Source organism: Phaenicophaeus curvirostris, chromosome 6 (assembly GCF_032191515.1).
Source record: "Phaenicophaeus curvirostris isolate KB17595 chromosome 6, BPBGC_Pcur_1.0, whole genome shotgun sequence".
NCBI classification, from domain to species: domain Eukaryota; kingdom Metazoa; phylum Chordata; class Aves; order Cuculiformes; family Cuculidae; genus Phaenicophaeus; species Phaenicophaeus curvirostris.
Genome location: NC_091397.1, coordinates 14479318 through 14501847, shown reverse-complemented (window position 1 = coordinate 14501847; position 22530 = coordinate 14479318). Strand labels below are relative to the sequence as shown.

At 38.5% G+C, this 22530-nt stretch overlaps 1 protein-coding gene across 5 annotated transcripts in view; it reads left to right on the top strand.

The window, feature by feature from the left end:
* The window catches only part of CREM (cAMP responsive element modulator), a 34073-nt gene extending 12324 nt beyond the window's left edge, over positions 1-21749 (top strand). For 2 of the 5 annotated variants that reach the window (XM_069859349.1, XM_069859347.1), the window contains exons 3-7: positions 4558-4649; positions 4789-4934; positions 12576-12764; positions 18805-18961; positions 21026-21749. In XM_069859349.1, the coding sequence (XP_069715450.1) occupies positions 4558-4649; positions 4789-4934; positions 12576-12764; positions 18805-18961; positions 21026-21173 (732 nt within the window). In that variant the 3' untranslated portion in view covers positions 21174-21749. Of the gene's footprint in view, positions 1-4557; positions 4650-4788; positions 4935-12575; positions 12765-14727; positions 14909-18804; positions 18962-20625 lie in introns of those variants that run through there. The other 3 variants (XM_069859348.1, XM_069859350.1, XM_069859352.1) reach the window with 3 other exon arrangements.
* The last annotated feature ends 781 nt before the right edge of the window (positions 21750-22530 follow it).

Genomic DNA, 22530 nt, shown 5'->3' with positions numbered 1-22530 from the left:
AAAGGGGATCAGTTTATTCCTAAACAGAAAACTTTCGTCTGCTAGGCTAAGCTTAAAGAAGACCCAGCTGTTCTTTATTTTTGTTGTTGTATCAAAGCACTTATACACTTCAACTCAGTTTTTCTTGGTGTGCATATATACCATACTTTTATATATATATAAAAATAAAAAGACTTAATAGGCTAAAACAATTTACAAATCCTTGTATTGCTTTATTTAACATATTTTTTGCTGTCTGAAAAGTTATTGCATTTCTTGAGACATCTGAAAAGCTTAAGTTCGAACTAAACATCTTGCTTAACAATCAATGCAAAACCAAAGCAGTTTTGGATTTTTTGTTTGCTCCCCTGGCTAAGAACATTCTGTCCTGTATGATGTTGCAGCAACATACCACTTCAGTGAATATTGTTATTTTTGATTTTTTTGTTATGTTTCTTGAGGTTCTTCCTAACCTTTATACTAGAGATAGCAGATTTAGTATGCGATAACTTCAGGTTGTTTTTAATCGAAAGGAAAACATGAAGTCTCTGGAGGAAAAAAAACCCAAATATTTGCAGTTCGATAGGGATCAGTTTTAAACTTTCCATGCTATTTGGAGAGATTGAAACCAAACTTATGCTAATAAAACTAGTTTGTTTCTGTGCGTGATAATTACCTATATATCTAAGCTATTTTACATATGGAATCAAATCCAGTTTCTTCTAATATCACTTCTAAAAGCATTTGCTGACATCGTAAGGCATGTTATTTAATCATAATGATTGTAATTTTTGCAAGTTTCTTTAGCTGCATGAAGTGCTGAAAGGGAATCTCTAGCTGGAACTTTAGTGTGGTTGCCCTCTGGTTGAGCTGCTCATGCCTAGGGCATCATTCAAGTCACACAGCTCTCAGTCATTCAGTAACCACCCATGCAAGCTGTACAAGTTAGCTCTTTTGTTATGTTTTCATGGATGCTTTGTGCCCCATAACTCTTCTCCCTAACCCCATCTTCAATTTATCTTTGTTCCTACCAGTGCTGCTATATTTACTCCTATAGTCTGGGAAGTGAGGAGCAGGTGAAGGTGGCAAATTGCCAATGAATAGCAACTCTACAAGCTTTCCTTAATGTTTCCTGTTTATCTTGTAAGTGATTACATTTTGGAACCCTGAACTTGCACAGTAGCAAGTGTAATATAGTGTGGCCTCACTTTAGTGTATCTTGCAGGTTTTCTGGTTTGTTAGATTCTATGAATATGAAGTTTCTAACAAGACTATAAACTCAGAAATTTGTGAGTACCTCATACTGTACTTTTGGAAAACATCTGCATGTAATGAAAGTAAACATGCTAGAGTCAAATGATTCCTTGTTGTTTTTAGCAGGCCCTGTTAGAGCATCTGGTATTGCTTTTTCTGGGCGTGTATATGTAAAGACCAAAAATAAGAGTAGCCTCAAAATAAACTTTTATTTGGCAAATCTTCACATGCTTAAAGTTGCTGATGTTACAAAATGGGGACTGGTGCAAATTGCTGAAGAGTTTTCAGAGCTTTCAAATAGTCAAAAAGACTAGAGATAATGAACTTGATTTGAAAATGACTTGGCCTTCCATTGATGCATTTCTTGTAGTGAGGAATGCCTTTGCTTTAGTTTCTGATTGTGAAATGTCAACTGACTAGCTTTTTGCAAATAGAATTGATAACCCTGGAAAGAGAGACTATATACCTGTCATGTGTGAACAGTTTTACCTGCAGTCGTTGCAGCATGTTAAGGAAAAGACATGTGTTGTCAGTTTTCTTGAGGACCTTTAATGTTTGAATTGTCTTAGTAGCTTTCAAGTATAATAAATAAAAAGGCATAGGTAAGTATGATTTATCTTGGAGAAAAATGAAAAAAAAATTGGCTAGGTATTGAACATTTTGTTTGTAAGCAGGTGGTGTAGGTGTAACTCTAATTTAGTGAACTTTACCATATTACAATAATTCCCAGTTTCTGTGACTGCTTTTCTTCAAGTCAGTATAGTAAGGGCATAAATGTGAGTATAAAGGACTTGCTCCAAATCTCAGAAGGGACAAGTTCTCTGGAATCTCTTGCCAGCTGCTGCTGTATCCTGTGCAAGTCAGCAGTTTGTTGCGTTGAGTGAACTCTGTCTGTCTTCCCAATAGAGACAGGAAAGCTGTGTCTTCATTAATACTGACTAGTTAGTTCCAGGGTTTCATGTTGGTTTGGTTTAGGCATTCTGGTGGCAAATAAGGCAACCCTACAATAAGGCCTTGAAGATGCTGTAAAAGACACCATGACAGAGTTTGTTCAGCCCATCTGTGATTCTCTTAAGTACTTGATCCTGCCACCTGGCATTTCCTTAAGATCATTTGGCTTTAACTTCATAACCTATCTCTGCCAGACAGTGGAGAACGTGGGAAATGATATCAGTTTGCTTTAAAATATGCTGAAGGTTGATGTTAAAGCTTGCGTGACCTCTCCCTCAAACACCTGCAGCTTAAACCAGATGTTCAACATTTTTTCTTGTGGTGCTGTTCCTTTTGGGATGAAAAAACAGCTAATCTCTGCCATATTCCTTATTGTTTAGTTAATGTTTTCCTTGTAGGAGAGTTTGAGGTCTAGATTGTTATTTGACTTTTATACTTACTCCCCACTGTAGTATATCAGGTATGGGTAGACTAAAATGAGCTTGAAGTTAAATTTGTTTGAACACAGAGCATTGTGCTAAAATTGAAGTCTGAATGATGTCCAGGGAAAAATGGCAATGGCTTCTTTTGGTTAGCATTGTGAACATGGTTGCTTGCTATTATAACATGCTGAAATGTTAAATTTGTATCTTTATCTTGATGAATATTAGAACTTCCTAAGTTTTTTGCAGAAAATGTCCTCTTCCACGTTAAAATACTTAAATCGCCTTGTGATTTCCTTACCTTCTTCCCTAAGAATGACTGTTTCTGACTTCTTTGGCCTTCTTCCCAAACTAGGGGTGTATATTGGTAAACCTCAGTGGAGCAGGAAGGTTTAAAAGGCACTAAGTTCTTTTTTTCATACTGTTTGTCCTGGGATTGATAATTCCCCCACCCCCATCCACCCCTCACAGAATGTGAGTTCTGTTCTGAGATGGGATGTGCAGGTTTTCAGCTGTGTAAAACTGTCTTAGCTTTGAAGGTTTATGCCATAGGCTTGAAGATTGATCCACAAGCGGATTGCAGTAGGGCACCGGAGAGAGGTGTCTTTCAGAAGATCTCTTTGCTGGTCGGCGTTGGTCGATCCTGCAAAAAGATGAATACTGACTTCTTGAAGCTCTCGTATCTCTGGCCTGTCAGCTCTGAGATCTGGTTTGGAGCTATACATCTGCAGACATGCAGAACTACCTCTCATTATTTCTAGGTGGCCTTTTTTTTTTTTTCTTAATTAAGCAGGTGTAGAGTTTTAATTACAATTCCTACCTATTACCCAGTAAAATGAGGCTGTGTTAAATATTTTTGCACAGAATAGGAATGTAGTAAAACTAACAAGTAATGACAGTATCATTCTGCAGTAACCTGTAGTTCTTTCTAGGTGTGATTTTGTAGGTTTGTATCGGGGTGACCCAGACGTGTAAATTTCCAAAATAGCAGCTGCATTAGTTCTAGAGCTCTTCCTTGACTTTTCTGAGCTGCAGAGAAGCCACAACTGCACCCAGGTTGAACACTTAATCCTTCTAGTTTCTTGTGTTTTAAGATGTTAACTTAATACTGTACTTGATCTGAATGAAACTGCAGTCTGATCTCTTGTTGCGTGAAAAGGTCATTTTACCACACTTAACTTACTGCGGTGTTTCATTTTGGAAATCTTGTATGTCGGTTGTTATTAGTAGTTAAATGAAGAAAATAGTGTGTTTGCCTTGTTCAGTAATCCCTTTCAGTTCTGTGTAATAAAATAGTTGGTGGTCAAGAGTGTGATTCATCTCCAGGCCTTAATTTGGGTAATTGTAAAAGAAAAAGGACCTGTGCAAAAACTACTAATAAAGGTCTGAGAAAATAAGATATTGTGGACTTGTCAGAGGTTTATAAAACTGGCACATTATTGCTAAACAATGTATTTGTATTTGTGAATGTCTGTTGGTAAGTGTAATTAATGTTTATATTTAAATAAACTTATTTTCTAAATAGCCTCGGTGTGGTTGTGAAGACGCTTTGTATTGTATACTGTTATTTAAGATCTATTAGTGCAGTATTCTGTATTTTAAATGTTTAATTTCACTTTAAAACCTAATTAAATTGTATATTTTTGTACTTAAAGAAATCTGTCTTCAGTACTCTCTAGGTATCATTCACAAAAAGAAACCTGGATTATTTTGATTTTATTATTATTATTATTTTTCAAATGGAAGATGTTATCTCAGTGGCTCAGTGTTGCTAACCTCATAATTTGTGATTTTCTTTGGAAACAGACGTACAATATCACGTGATTAATGATGAATTGGTGTACAAACTTCCTATACGCAAACATGGAAGGAATTTCCTAAAATAATGTTTTACTCTGTTGTTTTCTTTTTTTAATGAAGTTACGAATTTCAGAAACTTTGCTATTTACAGGTAACATCATTTACAGATGAACCTGCAGAATCAGAAGGTGTAATTGATTCTCGAAAACGTAGGGAAATCCTTTCAAGGCGGCCTTCGTATAGGTAAGGACTTCTTCTTTTGGCTTTGGTTTTCAAAAGCAGCTTATATATTAAAGCAAAGCTGTCTGATAAAAGCCAGTGATTTAGTTTTTTCATGGATATGGAATTTCAAATATGTAAAATAATTTACATTCTTTTATAGAAAAATTTTGAATGAGCTCTCATCAGATGCTCCTGCAGTACCAAAAATTGAAGAAGAGGAAAATTCAGAGGATGAAGGGACACCTTCTGGAATGTCTGCAATGGCTGTGCCAGCCAGCCTGTATCATACTCACACAGGACAATACAGTATGTTATCAAAGATACTATGTGATGTTGCAGAATATACGTTGGAACAACTTTGTTTCTCAGTATTCCATAATGAAATAGAGATCTTGGGTTTTGGTAAAGAATACTGAAAGCTTCTGTGTTTCTAAATAATTTCATCTTTCCTAACACAGGCATTATAGCCTTTTATTCTGTTCATTGCAATGTTTGTTGGCTGCTAGATTTATTTCTTCTAGAACTCCTAAGCATTTCTAGAACTCCTAAGCGTCCCAAGGGTATTGAAGGAGCTGGCGGATGCGCTGGCCAAACCCCTTTCCATCATCTTCCAACAGTCTTGGCTGACTGGGGAAGTCCCACTGGACTGGAGGCTGGCTGATGTTGTGCCCATCTACAAGAAGGGTCGCAGGGAGGACCCAGGAAACTACAGGCCTGTCAGTCTGACCTCAGTGCCGGGGAAAGTCATGGAACCAGTGATCTTGAGTGCTATCGTGAAGCACATGCAAGAGAACTGGGTGATCAGGCCCAGTCAACACAGGTTACAAAAGGCAGGTCTTGCCAAACTAACCTGATCGCCTTCTATGACAAAGTGACTCGGCTGCTGGATGAGGGAAAGGCTGTGGATGTGGTCTTCTTGGACTTCAGTAAAGCCTTTGACACAGTTTCTCACAGCATTCTGCTTGAGAAACTGTCAGCCTCTGGCCTGGACAGGCGCACACTCTCCTGGGTGGAAAACTGGTTGGATGGCCGGGCCCAGAGAGTGGTGGGAAATGGTGTGAAATCCAGCTGGAGGCCAGTGACAAGTGGGGTTCCCCAGGGCTCAGTGCTGGGTCCAGCCCTTCAATGTCAATGACCTGGATGAAGGCATCGAGTGCACCCTTAGCAAGTTTGCAGATGACACTAAGCTGGATGGAAGTGTTGATCTGCTGGAGGGTAGGGAGGCTCTGCAAAGGGATCTGAACAGGCTGGACCGCTGGGCAGAGTCCAATGGCATGAGGTTTAACAAGGCCAAGTGCCGGGTCCTGCACTTGGGGCACAACAACCCTATGCAGTGCTACAGACTGGGAGAAGTCTGTCTAGAAAGCTGCCTGGAGGAGAGGGACCTGGGTGTGTTGGTTGACAGCCGACTGAACATGAGCCAGCAGTGTGCCCAGGTGGCCAAGAAGGCCAATGGCATCTTGGCTTGTATCAGAAACGGCGTGACCAGCAGGTCCAGGGAGGTTATTCTCCCTCTGTACTCAGCACTGGTGAGACCGCTCCTCGAATACTGTGTTCAGTTCTGGGCCCCTCACCACAAGAAGGATGTTGAGGCTCTGGAGCGAGTCCAGAGAAGAGCAACAAAGCTGGTGAAGGGGCTGGAGAACAGGCCTTATGAGGAACAGATGAGAGAGCTGGGGTTGTTTAGCCTAGAGAAGAGAAGGCTGAGGGGAGACCTCATTGCTCTCTATAACTACCTGAAAGGAGGTTGTAGAGAGGAGGGTGCTGGCCTCTTCTCCCAAGTGACAGGGGACAGGACAAGAGGGAATGGCCTCAAGCTCCTCCAGGGGAGATTTAGGCTGGACATTAGGAAAAAAATTCTTCACAGAAAGGGTCATTGGGCACTGGCACAGGCTGCCCAGGGAGGTGGTTGAGTCACCTTCCCTGGAGGTGTTTAAGGCACGGGTGGACGAGGTGCTGAGGGGCATGGTTTAGTGTTAGGAACGGTTGGACTCAATGATCCGGTGGGTCTCTTCCAATCTGGTTATTCTATGATTCTATGATTAAAAATGTCGAGGTGAGACTCGTGAAATGGAAAATATTGTTGCTTTTATGTGAATATTCTGTCTTCTATAAATCATTGCAGTTTAAAATTACTGCACCTTGCAGTGTAATTGTGCAGAATTAACGTGAATTGTGGCCACCAACTTTTGATACTTCATCCAAACATGAGTTAAAAGTTAGATTCACAGTTCTATGCTTTCTATTTTACCAGTTCCTGCATTTATGCTAAAAATATTGTGTAACTCACTCCCCATAGCTTCTTTGGGCTCAATCATCTGAGGGATAATTTTCTAATAACTTTTTTTAATTATGTATTGGACAAAGCTTCACTTCTACAGTTAAGTTTTTTTCACGTCTTTCCATGTGTAGCCACACTGAGATGCAGATATTTTTCCTTTGATATAATGACAGAAGAATTGCAAAAGATGTTATGTGGTTTTTTTTTTGTTGTTGTTGTTTTTCCCTGCAACAAGAGAACAGAGGAAGTCTATTAAAACATTGCAGTCATGGATGTACAGAGGATAGAATGGCTCTCTGATTGTGTTCTAATAACCCTGAGAATTCTTAGTTATTTTTTATTTATGCAACTAAAGTAATCATCAACTCTGAGAAAGCAGAATTTCCTATGTTAACTACCCCTTAGCATTGAAACTCATTTTGCTTGAGCTCCTAAGCTGCTTTTCTTACCCTTTTTGTAAAGTATGCATCTAAATAAATGTCTGCTTCATGCTGTCCAGCATTTGAAGTCCTCTTTTATATAGACTTGGGGGCATGCTAAATGACAGTCATCCAGTACAGAAGCTGGCAGATATCCTTAACTGAATTAATTTTTTTCAGTTTCTGAATTATAATGTTAGCTTGGCTTAGGTTTAGTTTAAAAAAATATTTGCAGGTTCAAGGCTTAAAAAGAAGGGCTGTAGTGTCTTTAGTGTTTTTTAAGTGAACCTCCAAACCTTTAGATTTTCTAAGATATTACACGTTCAGGTTACTTAATTGCAGGTAGCTCTAGGAATCTAGAGTTGTACTTTACTCTTGTAGGAGTTCATTCTTACTTCTTAATTGAAGATGTTTTAATTTGAACATAGATATAAATCATAGTGGTAGGGAAGTGTATAAAAGAATAATAAAAGTCACAGTTTTTGATTTCTTTTTCAAGCAAACATTTCCTTCTAAAAAAAAATTAAACAACAGAAAGTAACACCAGCCATCTGCTTGAATTAAGAGTCCACAAAAATTTAATTAAATCTATTTATAGTAATTTAAACTTAGCTTTCACATGAGCTAAGCAGAGATGGCTTCTGTTTTATGCTGCTTTTTCTTTGAATAAGTTATATTAGTAGGTTAAACCATGTGCTGTGTACTTAATGTGTTAAATAGGTTTTCTGCCATAATAAAACATTCCTTCAGGATGCGATGTCAGTCTTCATTTTCTCCTGATTCTGTCTCAAAAATGTTGCTTTGAGAGCTTTGTCTTCCTGGAAATGTTTTTTCTTACTCAATTTATTAGTTCATTAATTTGATTTTTTTTTAAGTTAAAATATTACGCGTGTTTTACTGCAGTGAAATCTGCGTATTCTCTCTAATTCTATTTAGGAAAAATTAGATCAAAATCTTTCTTGGGATGCTGTTCACTACCCTTAAAGCTATTGCTTGCCGGAAAAGTTAGATTTCAAGTTGAATCCATGTGGCAGCAAGAATGGTCATTTCCCTTCTAGTAGTAGGCATTTTAATTTGTAATTTACCAAAGAGAGCCTGACTGTTTCCTACTAGTCCTTGCGCACATAAGAAACGGATCTGCAGCATTTTTGAGCAGCCATCCTGTTGGCTGCATGTGATCCTCAGGAACTGTTGTTGGCTAAAACCACAAGCACTCTGTGCGTGTGCAGCATCTCCTGTGTTATTTCAGTCTGGATATGATGCAGAAGTTTTGCTACATGTATTTATTTTACCTTTACGTCTCCTGTCAGTAGTTCTTTACTTCCGCTTACTATTGTTGTATTTGATTACGCTTCTGTCCTTGGCCAGCACTGGTTGCTCTTGTCCAGTAAAGCTTGTACAGTGTCCATGGCAATGAAGAACTGGTCCTGCAGTGTCACTGTAGTCATCTGTACTGTGCTCTGGTTTAAGATAGATGTCATGTTACTACATTTATTCTCTATACTGTTCTCTTTGTTACTGCATAGGAAAGGCAGTTTAGTTAAAAAGATAATTTTGGCTGTCTGTTGATGTCTGCATGTCAGGGATGACTACTTTTGGAAGAATTTAATAGATAAATTTCTGAAAAATAAATACATTGTTTCTATTAGCAGCCGTGATGGCTGTTCTTTGCTTTCTTTTTTACCAGCCAAAGCTGTATGTTGCTGTGGTTCCCAAAGATCTCTTTCCTCCTAGCTTCTTGGCTTTGGCTTATAGAAGCAGACAGACTCACAGGCATGACCAGCTAGATATGGATAGTTTTGCATAAGGTGTTGTCTTGTGTAAGATCCTGATCTGACTGAAAAAATAAAAAGGTTTGCATCACTTGTGGTGATTGTCGAACTATGCAAGTGTTTTTATTCAGTTGGAGTATGTGAATCAACCAGCTCTGCTCCTGCCTACTTGTGCATATGATGATGTTCTGTCTGCAATGATGCATGGGAAGTGAAAATTACTAGTTCTCTTTCTCTCTGTTTGGGTTGCTTGCTGTCTTAGGACAGATTTTTAACAGTTGGAGAATTAAGAAGTCTTTTGGGGAAGACTGACTTTAGTTGCTTTTCTAAGTTTTGGAAGGGAGGGAAGGATCTGATTTTTCTGGGTTAGAGTTGTCCATCATACTCGCAGAATAGCATTATTACAGTCTCCAGCCCTATCTAGAAGAGAAGATGCCAGTTAGATCCACCTGGATGATGTACAGCTCCTGGGAATGTCCAGGGAAGTCCTGTACCAGTCCTAGAAGGCCCAGTTTCCAGTAGAACTCCAGCATAACAGAAGTCTGTGCCGTGATTGAGATGGGAACACTGAATGGAATGGGGGCAGTGTAGAGATAGATAAGACAATGAGTTATTTTTCTTACTTATTATACATGAGACACAGGAAAAGAGCAGGTTCTTGGCAGCATGCAGGCATCCCAGCAGTACTTGTAGCCTCTACCTCCCAGAGAAGTTATACACAGCTGAATTCTGCCTCTCACAGGGTTAGCACCAAAATGCTATGTCTACACCATCACAGTACCATACCACATAAACAAACAATTTGGGTTCCTGAAGCTGTAAAACATCAGCACAGCATCATACAAAGTCCTTTGTTCCCCAGTGACTCTGGGTAAACAATTGTCACAGCTGTTCTGCAATTATTCATTCAGATCACAATCCAGTACTTCCTAAACAAGACTAAATTAACTCCAGCAACTCTCTTCCTTACAGCACTGATCACTGTTCTTACTTATCTCTTCTAGCATGCCCCCAAAATGGGGTACCTTCTGCTTTGAAGGCCAGACCAAAACAACACTTGCTTGTCTCATTCCCTATTCCCTTCTCATCCTCCCATTGCCCCTGACTCAATGCCTTACAGAGCTTCCATGCAGTATCTAGCTGTTTCCTATGTTACATGTTCTCTGTTTTGAGGATAGGACAGGAGGTCAGTGCTGAACTCTCTTCACTGTATACTCTGTATTGCAGACAAGACTTAGTGCTTCATTCAGCATGAGCGGAGTTTCCTGTTTTCCCCAAAAAGAAGCTAATTTAGCTGCTGGGATCTGGCCATTTTGGTACATTTTTTGGGGGGGAGTGTAGTAGAATTATCTGAGCTTCTAGTAGATAGTTACTGTTGTCTAGCTTACTAATAATTGTTTACTGATCAACATTGAGTGTTTCAATGCTCTTTGGAGTGTTACTAACTGATGTTGCCCTTTCAAGATAACCTACTATTGTCAAGACAGAACATTTGAAATCTGCTATCACCAAAACTCACCTGGTTGTCTAACAGATTGTGTAGTCCAATAACCAGAGATGAACCTTCAAGGATGTCTTCAAATATTGTGAATCTGATAGTGAAATCACAGGAGTTGGCATTCCTGAATCTGTACTTAAATGTGACTTTTGCACCATCTCAAACCATTTAAATGCAGTGATTCTGGTTTAGGTATCTTTTTTGGGGGGAGAAAGAAGTTTGTTAATTCTTGGGAATTTGCTTGTCATCTAAAACTTCCAGGAGCATTTTAATTAACACAAGAGATGTGGATTTGATGGCTGGACTCTTCAGTTGGTAAGGAATTGCCTGGATGGGTCACTCAGAGTTGTGGTTAATGGCTTTATGTCTGGGTGAAGACCGATGATGAGTGATGTCCTTCAGGGGTCCACATTGGGACTAGTATTATTTGACATCTTTGTTGGGGACATGGGCAGTGGAATTGAGTGCACCTTCAGAAAGCTTGTGGAAGACAGCAAGTTGAGTGGTCTGGTTGGTACTCTGGATAGGGAGTGCCATCTGGAGTGACTCAACAGGCTTGAGAAGTGAGCCTGTGCAAACCTCACAAAGTTCAACCAGACCACGTGCAGGGTCCTGCACCTGGGTCAGGGCATTCCCAAGCACAAGTACAGGCTGGGCGGGGAAGGGATTGAGAACAGCCGTAAGGCGAAAGGCTTGGGGCTGATGGTGGATGAGATGCACAACATGATCTGACAACGTGCCCTCACAGCAGAGAAAGCCAACTATATCCTGGGCTACATCAAAAGAAGTGTGACGAGCAGGTCAAGGGAAGCGATTCTACACCTATACTCTGCTCTCAGACTCTACCTGGAGTGCTCCGTTCAGTTCTGGAGTTGTCAGCACAGGAAGGATGTGGATCTGTTAGAGGGAGTCTGAAGGAGCCCACAAAGATGATCATAGGAGTGGAATACCTCCTGTACGAGGACAGGCCGAGAGAGTTGGGGTTGTTAAGCTTGGAAAAGAGAAGGCTCTGGAAGAGACTTCATAGCAGCCTTCCAGTACCTGAAGGGGGCCTATAGGAAAGTTGAGGAGGAACTTTGTACAAAGGCCTGTAGTGTCAGGATGAGGACTAATGGCTTTAAGCTGAAAGGGGGGAGGTTTAGATTAGATATTAGGAAGAATGTTTTTTTCCTGTGAGAGGGGTGAGGCACTGGAACAGTTTTCTCAGAGAAGTTGTGGATGTTCCATCCATGGAAGTGTTCAATACTGGGTTGTATGGGGCTTTAAACAATCTTAACTTAGTGGGAGGTGTCCTTGCCCATGGCAGGGGCATTGGAACTGGATGATATTTATGGTTCCTTCCAACTCAAACCATTTTATGATTTTATATTTCTGCTCTAAACAGAGACAATGCTAATTCCAAAATGAAGATACAGTTTGTAACCTCCCTAGGGAATTTTATTTTTGTCTAAGTATTGAATTATGGTGAACAACACCATATGTTGGGGTTTTTTAATGGGGAAAATGTACTTGTATTTTTGTATATTTTGTATTTTTGCTGATTACTTGGAAGGGAACTTTTTTCTGTTTATTTTTACATAAGACTCTTTACAGCTTTGTACAGCTTGGAAAAGCATTGTTGGGCTAGACTTTAACTCAGTTTAAGGAAAGGATTGTGAGTGCTGTCCTTTGTCTAGATGTCCTGGGGTTTGTTTTGTGTTTCCTTTCTGTATTAAACCTGTTTTAGGAGAGTTAATATTTCTGAAAAACTTGTGGAACAGAGCTTTTTATCTCTTATACACATGGCATGAACTACACTTCATATTTGTGGAAATCAGTATTAACTTTATTCAACTATTTTTGTGTAGTTGGTCTTTAGGTAAGATGAGTACCATAAGTCCTCTCAGGTAGTGTTTATGTTAAGAAGGGAGATGCGCTTTTCAATGTATGTTATGTCTCTTTCTATTGCCTAACTTTTCTTTTTCTTTTTATGTTTAGTTGCTATATCTTCAGGTAGTACGATCCAGATTGCTAATTCAGCCTCTGATGGTGTCCACGGAATACAGACATTAGCAGTGGCAAATTCAGGAACTCCTCAGCCAGGTGCTACCGTTGTGCAATATGCAGGACAATCACCTGGTGGCACGCAGCAGTTTTTTGTTCCTGGGAGCCAAGTTGTTGTTCAAGGTATATTTTGTTTCTCTGTTGCATCTTAGTTTTTTCATGTATAACACTTTTTCTTAAAAGGCTTTTTATTTTGTGTTGACATTATTACACTATTAAATATCTATGCCTAACAAGATGAAAGACAGTCATGGGAGGAAACTCAGTTTCTCTGCTCAGTAAAACAGCTACTTCCTTTGATTAAAAAGTTACAAGGAGGTAATAACAGAATAAAATCACTTTCTGCTTTGCTCTTATCTAGTATTTTAGAGGTGTGTTTAAAAGCAGTAAAAGTACTGTTACAGATTGAAATTATATGCTACTCTGCATCTTATTTATTGTATGAAACTAATTTTTTTTAGCAGGTCTTAATAAAACACAAGTTCTGAAGTTCTTTGGATATTCAGGGCAGAGTTTCCTTTCAACTTAAAACTCCTGTAGAAAGGCGGTACTTTACTGAAACTGGTTTTCTCAGAGAAAGGTGCTTCATGGGTCCTCGAAAATGCGTACATGAATTGAACTGTGAGCTGTTAATTCTTGAATGTTATGTAGTTTATCCAGGACTTTTTTTCTTCCACTGTTCCCAGCCTTTTGGAAATGCTGAGCAAGATTGAGAACCAAAAATATATTGGATTCTTATTGATACTAGGGAAAGTAGGGTTGCTATTGGGTTATGCTAAGGAAAACCTTTAAAAATGGGATCTAACATTGAGGTGCTTTTTTTGCTATAATATAGATGTTTGAGAGAAGTTCTGTTCTTAAGTGCTGTGTCTCTCCCTTTGCTGTAAAGGAAGCCCAGGATATAAATAAAGCTAGTAGCTTGTAGATATCTGAGCTTGCTGAGGCAATGATAAATAATGGTACCAAATTTGAATTCTTCCATTGCCTGTGGTGAATTCTTTAATTAGAGGACTTCTCTGTCTCTCCAAGTTGACTGCAGAATTTTGTATGTATTGCTTTGACTCTTCAAGCTGTGGCGGCAAGGAGGAGAAAGTTTCTTATACAGGCTTAGGTTTTTTTTTCTAGCTGAAGCAAAAGAAAGTGTTTAATTATAAGTGAAAATGACTGTAGAAAAGTTATGGAAGAAACCATTCTGTTGGGATCTGTGTGTGTTTGCACAATAGAGTCAGTGATATGAACAATAGTATTTCAGAGATCTGTGGCTTTAATTTTTTGCACGCTTCAGTTCTGATGTTCTATTCATATGATCCTGAAGTGGTCCTGTAATCACAGGGTGCTCTTTTTTTGCATTGCTGTTTCCATTATTGCTGTCCTTGGCATTGTTTCACAGTTGATGAATTACCAGTCTGAATTTGTTCTAGAGACAAAGGCCTTAGAAGTTTGCTACGCCCTACATACAGACCAGTGCCTGGACTGGTCTGAAACTAGTTTCATTTAAATTGATGTAAATAATAAGTAACTCTGCTATAGATAAGATTATTTTTTATTTTTTAAAACAAAATCAACTGTATCTCTTGGATTGATTTTTAAGGTTGAATTGTTTTGAGCTTTCTTCAATCTTTCCTGAAGCTTTTAAGAAATTAAATGAGTGGGTTGTGGGTGACACACACACACACACCCTCCCCCCCCACCCCAGGAGCTTTAGCCTTTCACTTACCTATTTGTTATAGCTTAAGCTTTCCTGTTTCACAAGTCTGTCCAAAAGAGTTCTGTGCCTTTTATTGGAACTGCTCCAATCAAAACAGTTGCACGTCCTTTTAAAATTTCCCTATTTTCTATCCAGTCATGACTTTATACTTCCAATTCATTCATGAATTCTAAAGCCACGTTTTAATTTCTGTCAGTCAGTGCTGTGAACGTTCAGGTCTTCCTTTACAGACAGCTTTGTGGTGAGTGCATTCTGTAGCTTTATGAATAATTCAGGGGAAAACAATAAAGCTGTGCTTATAGAAATATGGAAGAGGAAGCGGGGGAAAAAATGTTTACTGGAAAAGGACTTCTTTAGGCAGCAGTTTCAGTGCGCTGTTCCGGTGGCAGATCATATTAATGACAGTGGTAAGCAAGTGAGGTCACTGTGATGTCAGTGCTCCTGCTTGTAATCCTGCACATGCTTGCTAGTTTGGAACAGTTCATGCTGAGCTCGGGTAGAGGAACAGGAGAATCTTGTGTGCAGAAGCTGATCATGGCTGTAACAGGCGATGAAACAGGTAAAAATTTCATTAGTCTTTTAAGTGATATTTTTGGATGTCTGAACAGTGCTTAAGTGTGTTGGTGACATCTTTGAAACTTACTGCTGTAACTCTTTAATTTTCAAAAACTGGTGTAAGTAGCTTTTGATTCTATCTAGTCAGTGTAGTATTTCAGAGCAATTTTAACAGTTTGGTTTTGGGGAAAAAAAGTCACTGTTAGTACATGAGTTCTTGCAGAGATTGATTCAGATATCTAATCTTTTCTGTTCTGTACAGGGTTTTGCTGAAAAGTCCCCCGTTCTTCTTTTAAATCCTTCTCTGTTGTGGAGATAGTCCTATGTGTTATTATGTTTATGTTTGCTTTTAATTTTATAAAAATGATACTGCTTTTTTGTTTATCAGTAAACACTTAAGATTTGATAGCTAAAATAGGCTTAAGGATAGCTGTAAGAGAAAGGTGTGCATTGTTTCAGTAGTGTAAATAAACCGTGTGTTTTCATAACTAAAGAAAATACTGAATGCAAACAAATTTGATAAAGCAATAATTTTAAGTATTGTAATGCCTGCTTGTTTTTTTCTTCACTGTTAAAATGGTCTGTTCCTCAGCTAATTGAGTTCAAAAGGCTGACGTCATTAGATTTCCTGGAATCATGTTGCAGTGGGGAACTGGAAAAGTTAAACTCCAAACAAGATACACATTGACGTCAGCTCCAAGTCATGCTGCGATTTAGTCAGTTCCTTTCTGCCTCCGGCAGATCTGTAATGTTAACCAGTTTGTAGCCAGTACCTATGTGCAGCGGCTTGTTGCTGCTACATATTATTTCAGTAATCCAAAGATAAGTATCTTCTCCAAGTCTACCATTTATGTCTTTTCATGCTCAAAGGAATAATGTTTCATGCCTTGTTTAGTGGTGAAGCTAAAACCAACCCCTCTGATAATCTAGTCATTAATAATAATCATCATTATGACTCATAGAAAGGGGGAACAGGCATACTAATGCATTGCACACACCAGGCTTTTCTTTTTGTCCTGGATAGTCACTGAAAAAAACTCAAGTGCAGGGATGCTCTCTAGTGTTCAGCAAGTTACTTTTCCCAGGAACCTGCTGGTACATGGTGGTTGAATTTTTTATTTTTTTAAATAATAAAAGTAAATTCTCAGAGCATAATTTGCAAGGTTAGTTGTACTCTTCTGAATGTGGTTTGGGTTTTTTTGAGTTTGTTTGGGGTTTTTTTGTCTTCCTGTTAATAATTTCCTTTTTGTAATCCTCAACATAAAGCTTCAGATTTTCAGTAACTTTTTATTTCCTTGCAAATTGAAGGAGGGAAAAAAAAAAAAGATGACCTGGGGCAACCTGTTAGGGAAATCCACCATCTCCAGGTTTTTTGCTTTGTTAACAGTCTCAGTGCTGCTTCTGATATGTTAGGAATTACTTTAAACCTCCATGGAGTTTCATTAGAAATGGCCATAGAGGTTTGTCAGTCTGGATCAAGGCATGTGGGATTTTTGTCTCAGATGCTGAAATAGAAGGTACTCTTCTCTATAATATGTGGATACGTTAGGAGACTTAAACTAAGAATTTTTTCGGGGGTGTTTTATCCCTTCTGTTTAAACACTGCTTCATCTTTCCCACTGCCTTTTTAAGATAAAATACAGTTTCTCTTAACTTTTGATTTTTTTTTTTGCCACAGACTTAAAAATAGTTGTTTTGTGATAATGTATCATAAAGCATTTGTTGTTGCACCACTAAAAGATACTTTGTCAATGCTAGGCTTTTTGGTTTGGTTTTTTTTTTTTTGTTTTTGTTTATTTGAAACTGCGGTGCCTGACTTTACAAGGTCTGTACCACCAAGATGGTTATTTATCTTTGTTACTGGGTTTATTAGTGAGCCAACTGCTAGGCAGGGACAGACAGTAATGGAACCTGATAGAACTACTCATGCAACATTTGTTACTTACACTGGTGTTTGTTGATCCAAGCTGAGATAGGGACTCACTTTTGCTAAGCCATGTTGCAGGCTCTTTATCACAGAGTCCTCTTAACAACAGCAGTAGGTCCTGTTCGCTGACATCTGAGTGTGTATCAAACAGACATCAAAGTAGTTGGGCTTGTCAGGCTGAGGTGACCTTGGTTTTGGGTCTTTCGCCACGTGACTACATGTACAAAATGATTAACTTGCATTTCTAAGTATTGTAGCTAATGCAAGCTAAGATACCATCTGTTTTTTACCTAATGATGAGAGATTGAGAAAGGTTGCTCATACTTTAGAGTCTATAAAATGTGGCCAGCATAAAGGTATGCCTGAAGAGTTTGTGAAGTTGCATATTTGTAAGAAGTGAGCTGAAATACCTTCCCATTGACATAGCTGGGACTGCCAACACATGAGTAGATACACAAGAATATCAAGCCCTGTGTTTATGGCAGCTGCCTGTGAGTGCTCACAGGGCTGTCAAGGGCTGATTTCTCTCTCCCTCCCCCATTCCCAGGAGATTATCTGTAACCCAGGTCAGTTCACTGGTCCAGTTCTTCTTGTAATTCCACAAACACTTTTACCCAAAGGATGGAGAGAGGGGGGAGGTGCAAAGTGTTTAAGCTGATAATGATTTCAGGACATGGCTGTGGAATTGTAGTCTAAACACAGCTTGATCCTATTTTTTGCATTTCATTAGAGGAGCACCAGCATGAATTTAATAAGAATAATAGTATTTTTTTAAATTAAATTTGGGATTTGTTTTGAGTTCCCCTCCCCATAGTTGACTGATGTCTCTTTAGTGCTCTACCTGTCAACTTCCCCTAAGTGTTTTCATCTACATTCTATTTCTCCAAATTAAGTTTTTCTTTTATTTGAATGTAGCTTGAAATAATTGAAGTGTATATTAAGTATGACTTTATATTCCTCCCCTGAAACTTCATCTTTCATATGCAATTTCCTTAATGACAAGATCTGACATTTTTTCCGAGATAGTACAGCATATTTATTTTAAGGAGTAGGTAACTACTTGCTTATAATTTGAAAAGGGATGATTTTTGTTTGTTTTTTTTTCTATGTCAGATAAAACTGAGGTACTTAGGACTTTCACAGTGTTTTAAGGTTGATGTATATCATGTAGGAACTAAGTAGCTCGGAAATATAGAAGGGAGGTGAGACTGTCAGAAAGATATTAGTTCCAAACGACACATCAGATTTCTGATCTGTGTTTAGCCTGGGAAAAGCTCAGAAGCTAAATCTGAACTTTTGCACTCTGAATTTCAGTGTAGCTATTCCCTTTCCTGTGCAACTGCCACTACCTCCTATTGCCTGCTAATGCTGCAGCATCCTATTTATGGTCCTCTTACTCAAGGGACACTCCTGTTTCATCTGCTCCTTTTTCATTTTGGCAACAGGAACTCTCACTGGTTTTCTGAGAGTTGCCAAACTGCTGCTGTAAAAGGAGGAGAGGCAGTAAGGCTGGCACTGTTGCTATCTCGAAGGAGAAGAAAGCTGACTTCTGAAGCAAGTTGACTCGTTAAGTCTCTGTTAGAGAATAAGGGTAGTATAAACCTCAGTGGCTGCAACAACAGGGACTGTCTTTAGGTGGGATTGTGCAAACAGGAAATAAATGTGGATGCTCCAACAGTGCTTCTCAAACAGTTTTCCCTATGTTGCCTGAAAAGAGCCACGTGGAAGCTTTCACAAGCTTCAGTCTGGCTGACTAGTGGGGCCACATGCTAGAGCAATTTAGATAACTTATTTTACAGTATAGAAGTAAATGCTACTAAGATAACAAATATAGTTTGACATTACAGGCCTGTGAAATATTTTATGTAGCAGAGATACTGGATAACTCATCAACAGAAATCCGTTGTTTTCAGAGAGACTTTTTCATTGTTCTTTATTGCCATAAAGTTTAAAATATGATTTTTTTTATGCAGCTGCCACTGGAGACATGCCAGCTTACCAGATTAGAACTCCCAGTACTACGTTGCCTCAGGGAGTGGTAATGGCAGCCTCACCGGGGACTTTACACAGCCCTCAGCAGCTGGCTGAAGAGGCAACACGGAAGAGGGAGCTGCGACTTCTGAAAAATAGGTAAGACCATGTAACAAGTAATACTCAGTGTTGCAGGAACATCCCCAAAACATTCTTAGAAAGTTTTCTTCTTAAGGTCATGAGCATTGCCTGTGATGAACGGAAGGCAAGAAATTCTTTCTTAGTCATTCCACATCCTTATAGCATCGAGTATTGGCTGTTAAGTCTGGAAAGGTGGCCTTCTCACCATGGATTTTTAGTTCTAAAATAACATAAATCAAAAATCAGTCTTAGTGTTGTCCCTTTCTGGTAATTTTTGTGATGATTTGGAAGTATACTTATTGTTGAATTCTGCCCCCTCCTTCCCAACAGTAAAATGACCAGTGGGTATTGGTTTCATCTTGGAATATCCCAGCAAAGAATTCATTAGGAAAATACCTGAGGATCTCATTGGCAGCTGTCCCTTAATGATGATGTAAAGAGGACTTGCTCTAGGATGGAATGATAATTATAGACTTTCCTAAATACTTGGCTTAGTTATTGTGCAGTGCCCCAGTCATTTTATGAGGCATATTGTGTGAGGTGGCTGTATGTTTTTTAACTAGTTAGCATGAACCTGACTGTATACTGTAAATGCCAGTCTTTCTCTATGTATTCCTCTTGCTGCTTTTAGAGGACTCTCTCTCTTTTTTTTTTTTCAAATGCGTAGCCACTGTTATCAGTGGCAGTTTGAATAATGGAAGAAATAGTCTGCTGTGCAGATCTGTAATACATTGAATAGCCCCTTGCCCTTATGATCAAATTCATGGTATTGCTTTGCTCTCATGCCTGTCCTTTATTTTCAGTTATGAGGATTGTCGCATTGTTGTGCCTCCTTTTGTTTCTCCTCTCTTCAGTTTTAAAACTAGCATCTATGCAGTCTCTCATGTAACTTGCTGGAGAGTTCATTTACAATTTGATGGTTTATCATGTTCCAAGATGTTAAAGGTGTGGACTCTCAGTACTTCTCCAATACCTTCTGGCATTGAATGCTTGTTCAGCCTCATGCTTCTGAAAATACTCTTCAAAGTGTTTAGCTTCAATATGATGAAATTCTGAGCAGAGCTAAGAGAACTTCTCCAGACTGTTATTTGCCAGCAAATGTAGCTGAAATGAGCCCAAGCGGACAGTTCTAAAATGCTAATAAATTATATTTGCTTGGACTTAAATTTTACTGTAGATTGTGACATTAAGGTAAGAAAATTATAGTAGGTTGTAAGCTTATCATCTGGCTTTCTATCTGAAGAGAGTAGTGTTGTGGTTGTATTTTCTTAAAGTAATTCTTTGGGTTTACTTTTGAGATTTTGATTGCAGAATATCATGATAAACATACAAACTGGAATGTGACTGGAAGAAAAAAATGCTACTTTCAGTCCTGATGCTAATACAGCTCAAGTCAATACATTATAATTTATTTGCTGTTTTCCTTAGTTCCTTTGTGCATTGAATCCATCTTTGTAATTGTGGATACTAAATTTGTTTCACATTCTAGTTGTTTTGAACTGTGTTTTAACCATGTTATTGCTCGTGGCTGTTATCTGCTGTCCTGTTTGTGCAATCCAACAGTTGGTGGTGGTGATTGTTGTTGTTATTGTGGGACTGCAGGGATTGCAGGTCATTTCATTTATCCAGTCTTTGCCGTATTGTGGCTGTTCTTGTAGTCATTTGCCTTGTATTGGTTCCAGGGAAGCTGCCAGAGAATGTCGCAGAAAGAAGAAAGAATATGTCAAATGTCTTGAAAATCGTGTGGCTGTGCTTGAAAACCAAAACAAGACTCTCATTGAGGAACTCAAGGCCCTCAAAGATCTTTATTGTCATAAAGCAGAATAACTGTCTTTCATTTGGACCCTCTTTATTATGAACTTTAATCAAGGCATGAGAGGAAGCAATTCTACTGATTGCCATATGAACTTGAGAAAGAGACACTTGAGGCCCTTGTGGAACCCAGTTTTGCTTAGTGTTTTCAAACTGATGTGGGAGATGTTCCAAAATTTGGAATTATGTCCTAGTCTCCATACTCTGCTGAGCTTTCTAATGGCATGCAAATGGCTTTTTGTTTGCACTTTTTACTTCTGCTTTTTGCAGGCAAGCTGCTAAAGAATGTCGACGGCGGAAGAAAGAATACATAAAATGTCTGGAGAGTCGTGTTGCAGTGCTAGAAGTTCAGAACAAGAAACTTATAGAGGAGCTTGAATCCCTAAAAGATATTTGTTCTTTGAAAATAGATCAGTAAAAATATTTATTATACTGTGAACTGACTAAAATATGTCCAATTGCTTTATGAGGCAATATGTAGCCAACATGAATTATGGCTTTCTCTTTGTGTCATTTATATTATATTCCAACTTCTAACATTCCTGAAATGCTTTTCTGCTTTTTGTCAATTCATAGCTCTAATTTCAGTTTCTTCATGTTCTTCTCTTCCATCTCCCAAGGAGCCAAATGTTATAAAGAAGTAACAAAGTAAAATGGCGCATAATTTCTAAGAACTGTTTCTTTGCCATATATTTACATATGACTTTTTACATGTTACTCAGTGTCCTGCACATACAAAATATTTTAGAATTGTTTTAGATAAACCATAAACAGAATGCATCCAGTAGTACAAGAAAATCAAATGACCCAAGGTATCTCAGGAAAGAGTTTATAAAAGAATGTTATGATTATGCATATGTACTAGCATACTAGTCTACAGATGATTTTATGGCATATTTTTATATTAGTTGCTTTGTGGAAAAAAGTATTGTATTGCTGTCACTGAGTGCCATGGTTAAAGATAGTTTTTAATAGAACCGTGTTGTTTAACCTGTGTAGTGTCTGATTTCCTTGAAACATCTGTTTATTTGAGATGCTTTAAACCTGTGAGTATCTGTAAAAGGACAAAGGAAAAAAGCACACCTGAACTTGAGACATGATGTTAAGTATATTGTAAATGCCTGAAAGAAGCTCTCTTTTATATGACTGCTATTTATTTAAGTTATCTGTAGTCTGTAGAATATTTGATTTATTAGAGATCTATATGTGAAACCTTAGTTTTGCATCCTGAATACTTTATGTTCTAGATTCTGGACAGTTGTAGACAGTTGCCCATAGTGAAGGCTGATGGTGTAGGGTTTTTTTGCACTTTCTGCAAAGTACTGAGAGGAAGTAAAGATGACTTACAGAAGGAATCTTTAAAGTAAACAGTAACTATCTGCTGTTTCAGAGATTTCTGGAATAACCTTCAGGTGAGAGCTGATGATTTTTAAACAGAAATCTGTACTTGAACCAGATTACAGTTTTGGTAAATGCAGTATGTGCCAACATTCCATTATGCTTTGAAAGAAAATAGTGGTTATGCAAAATGGCTTCTAGGTATTTTTTTAAATCAGGAATGATCTAATTGATTGTTGACCGGTATAGTATATAAGCCCAGTGTTTGGAAGTTTTGCTGGAACTAGCAGCACTATTACCTCACTGTTGTGGTAGGAAGAAAGGCTTGGGTTCTATTTACTTGATTTTTTTCTGTGTGTGTGTGGAGGGAGGGAGGAAGGAAATTATACCATTACTAAAGTCACTGAGCATTCTTCACTGAATTTAAACTGAATTCA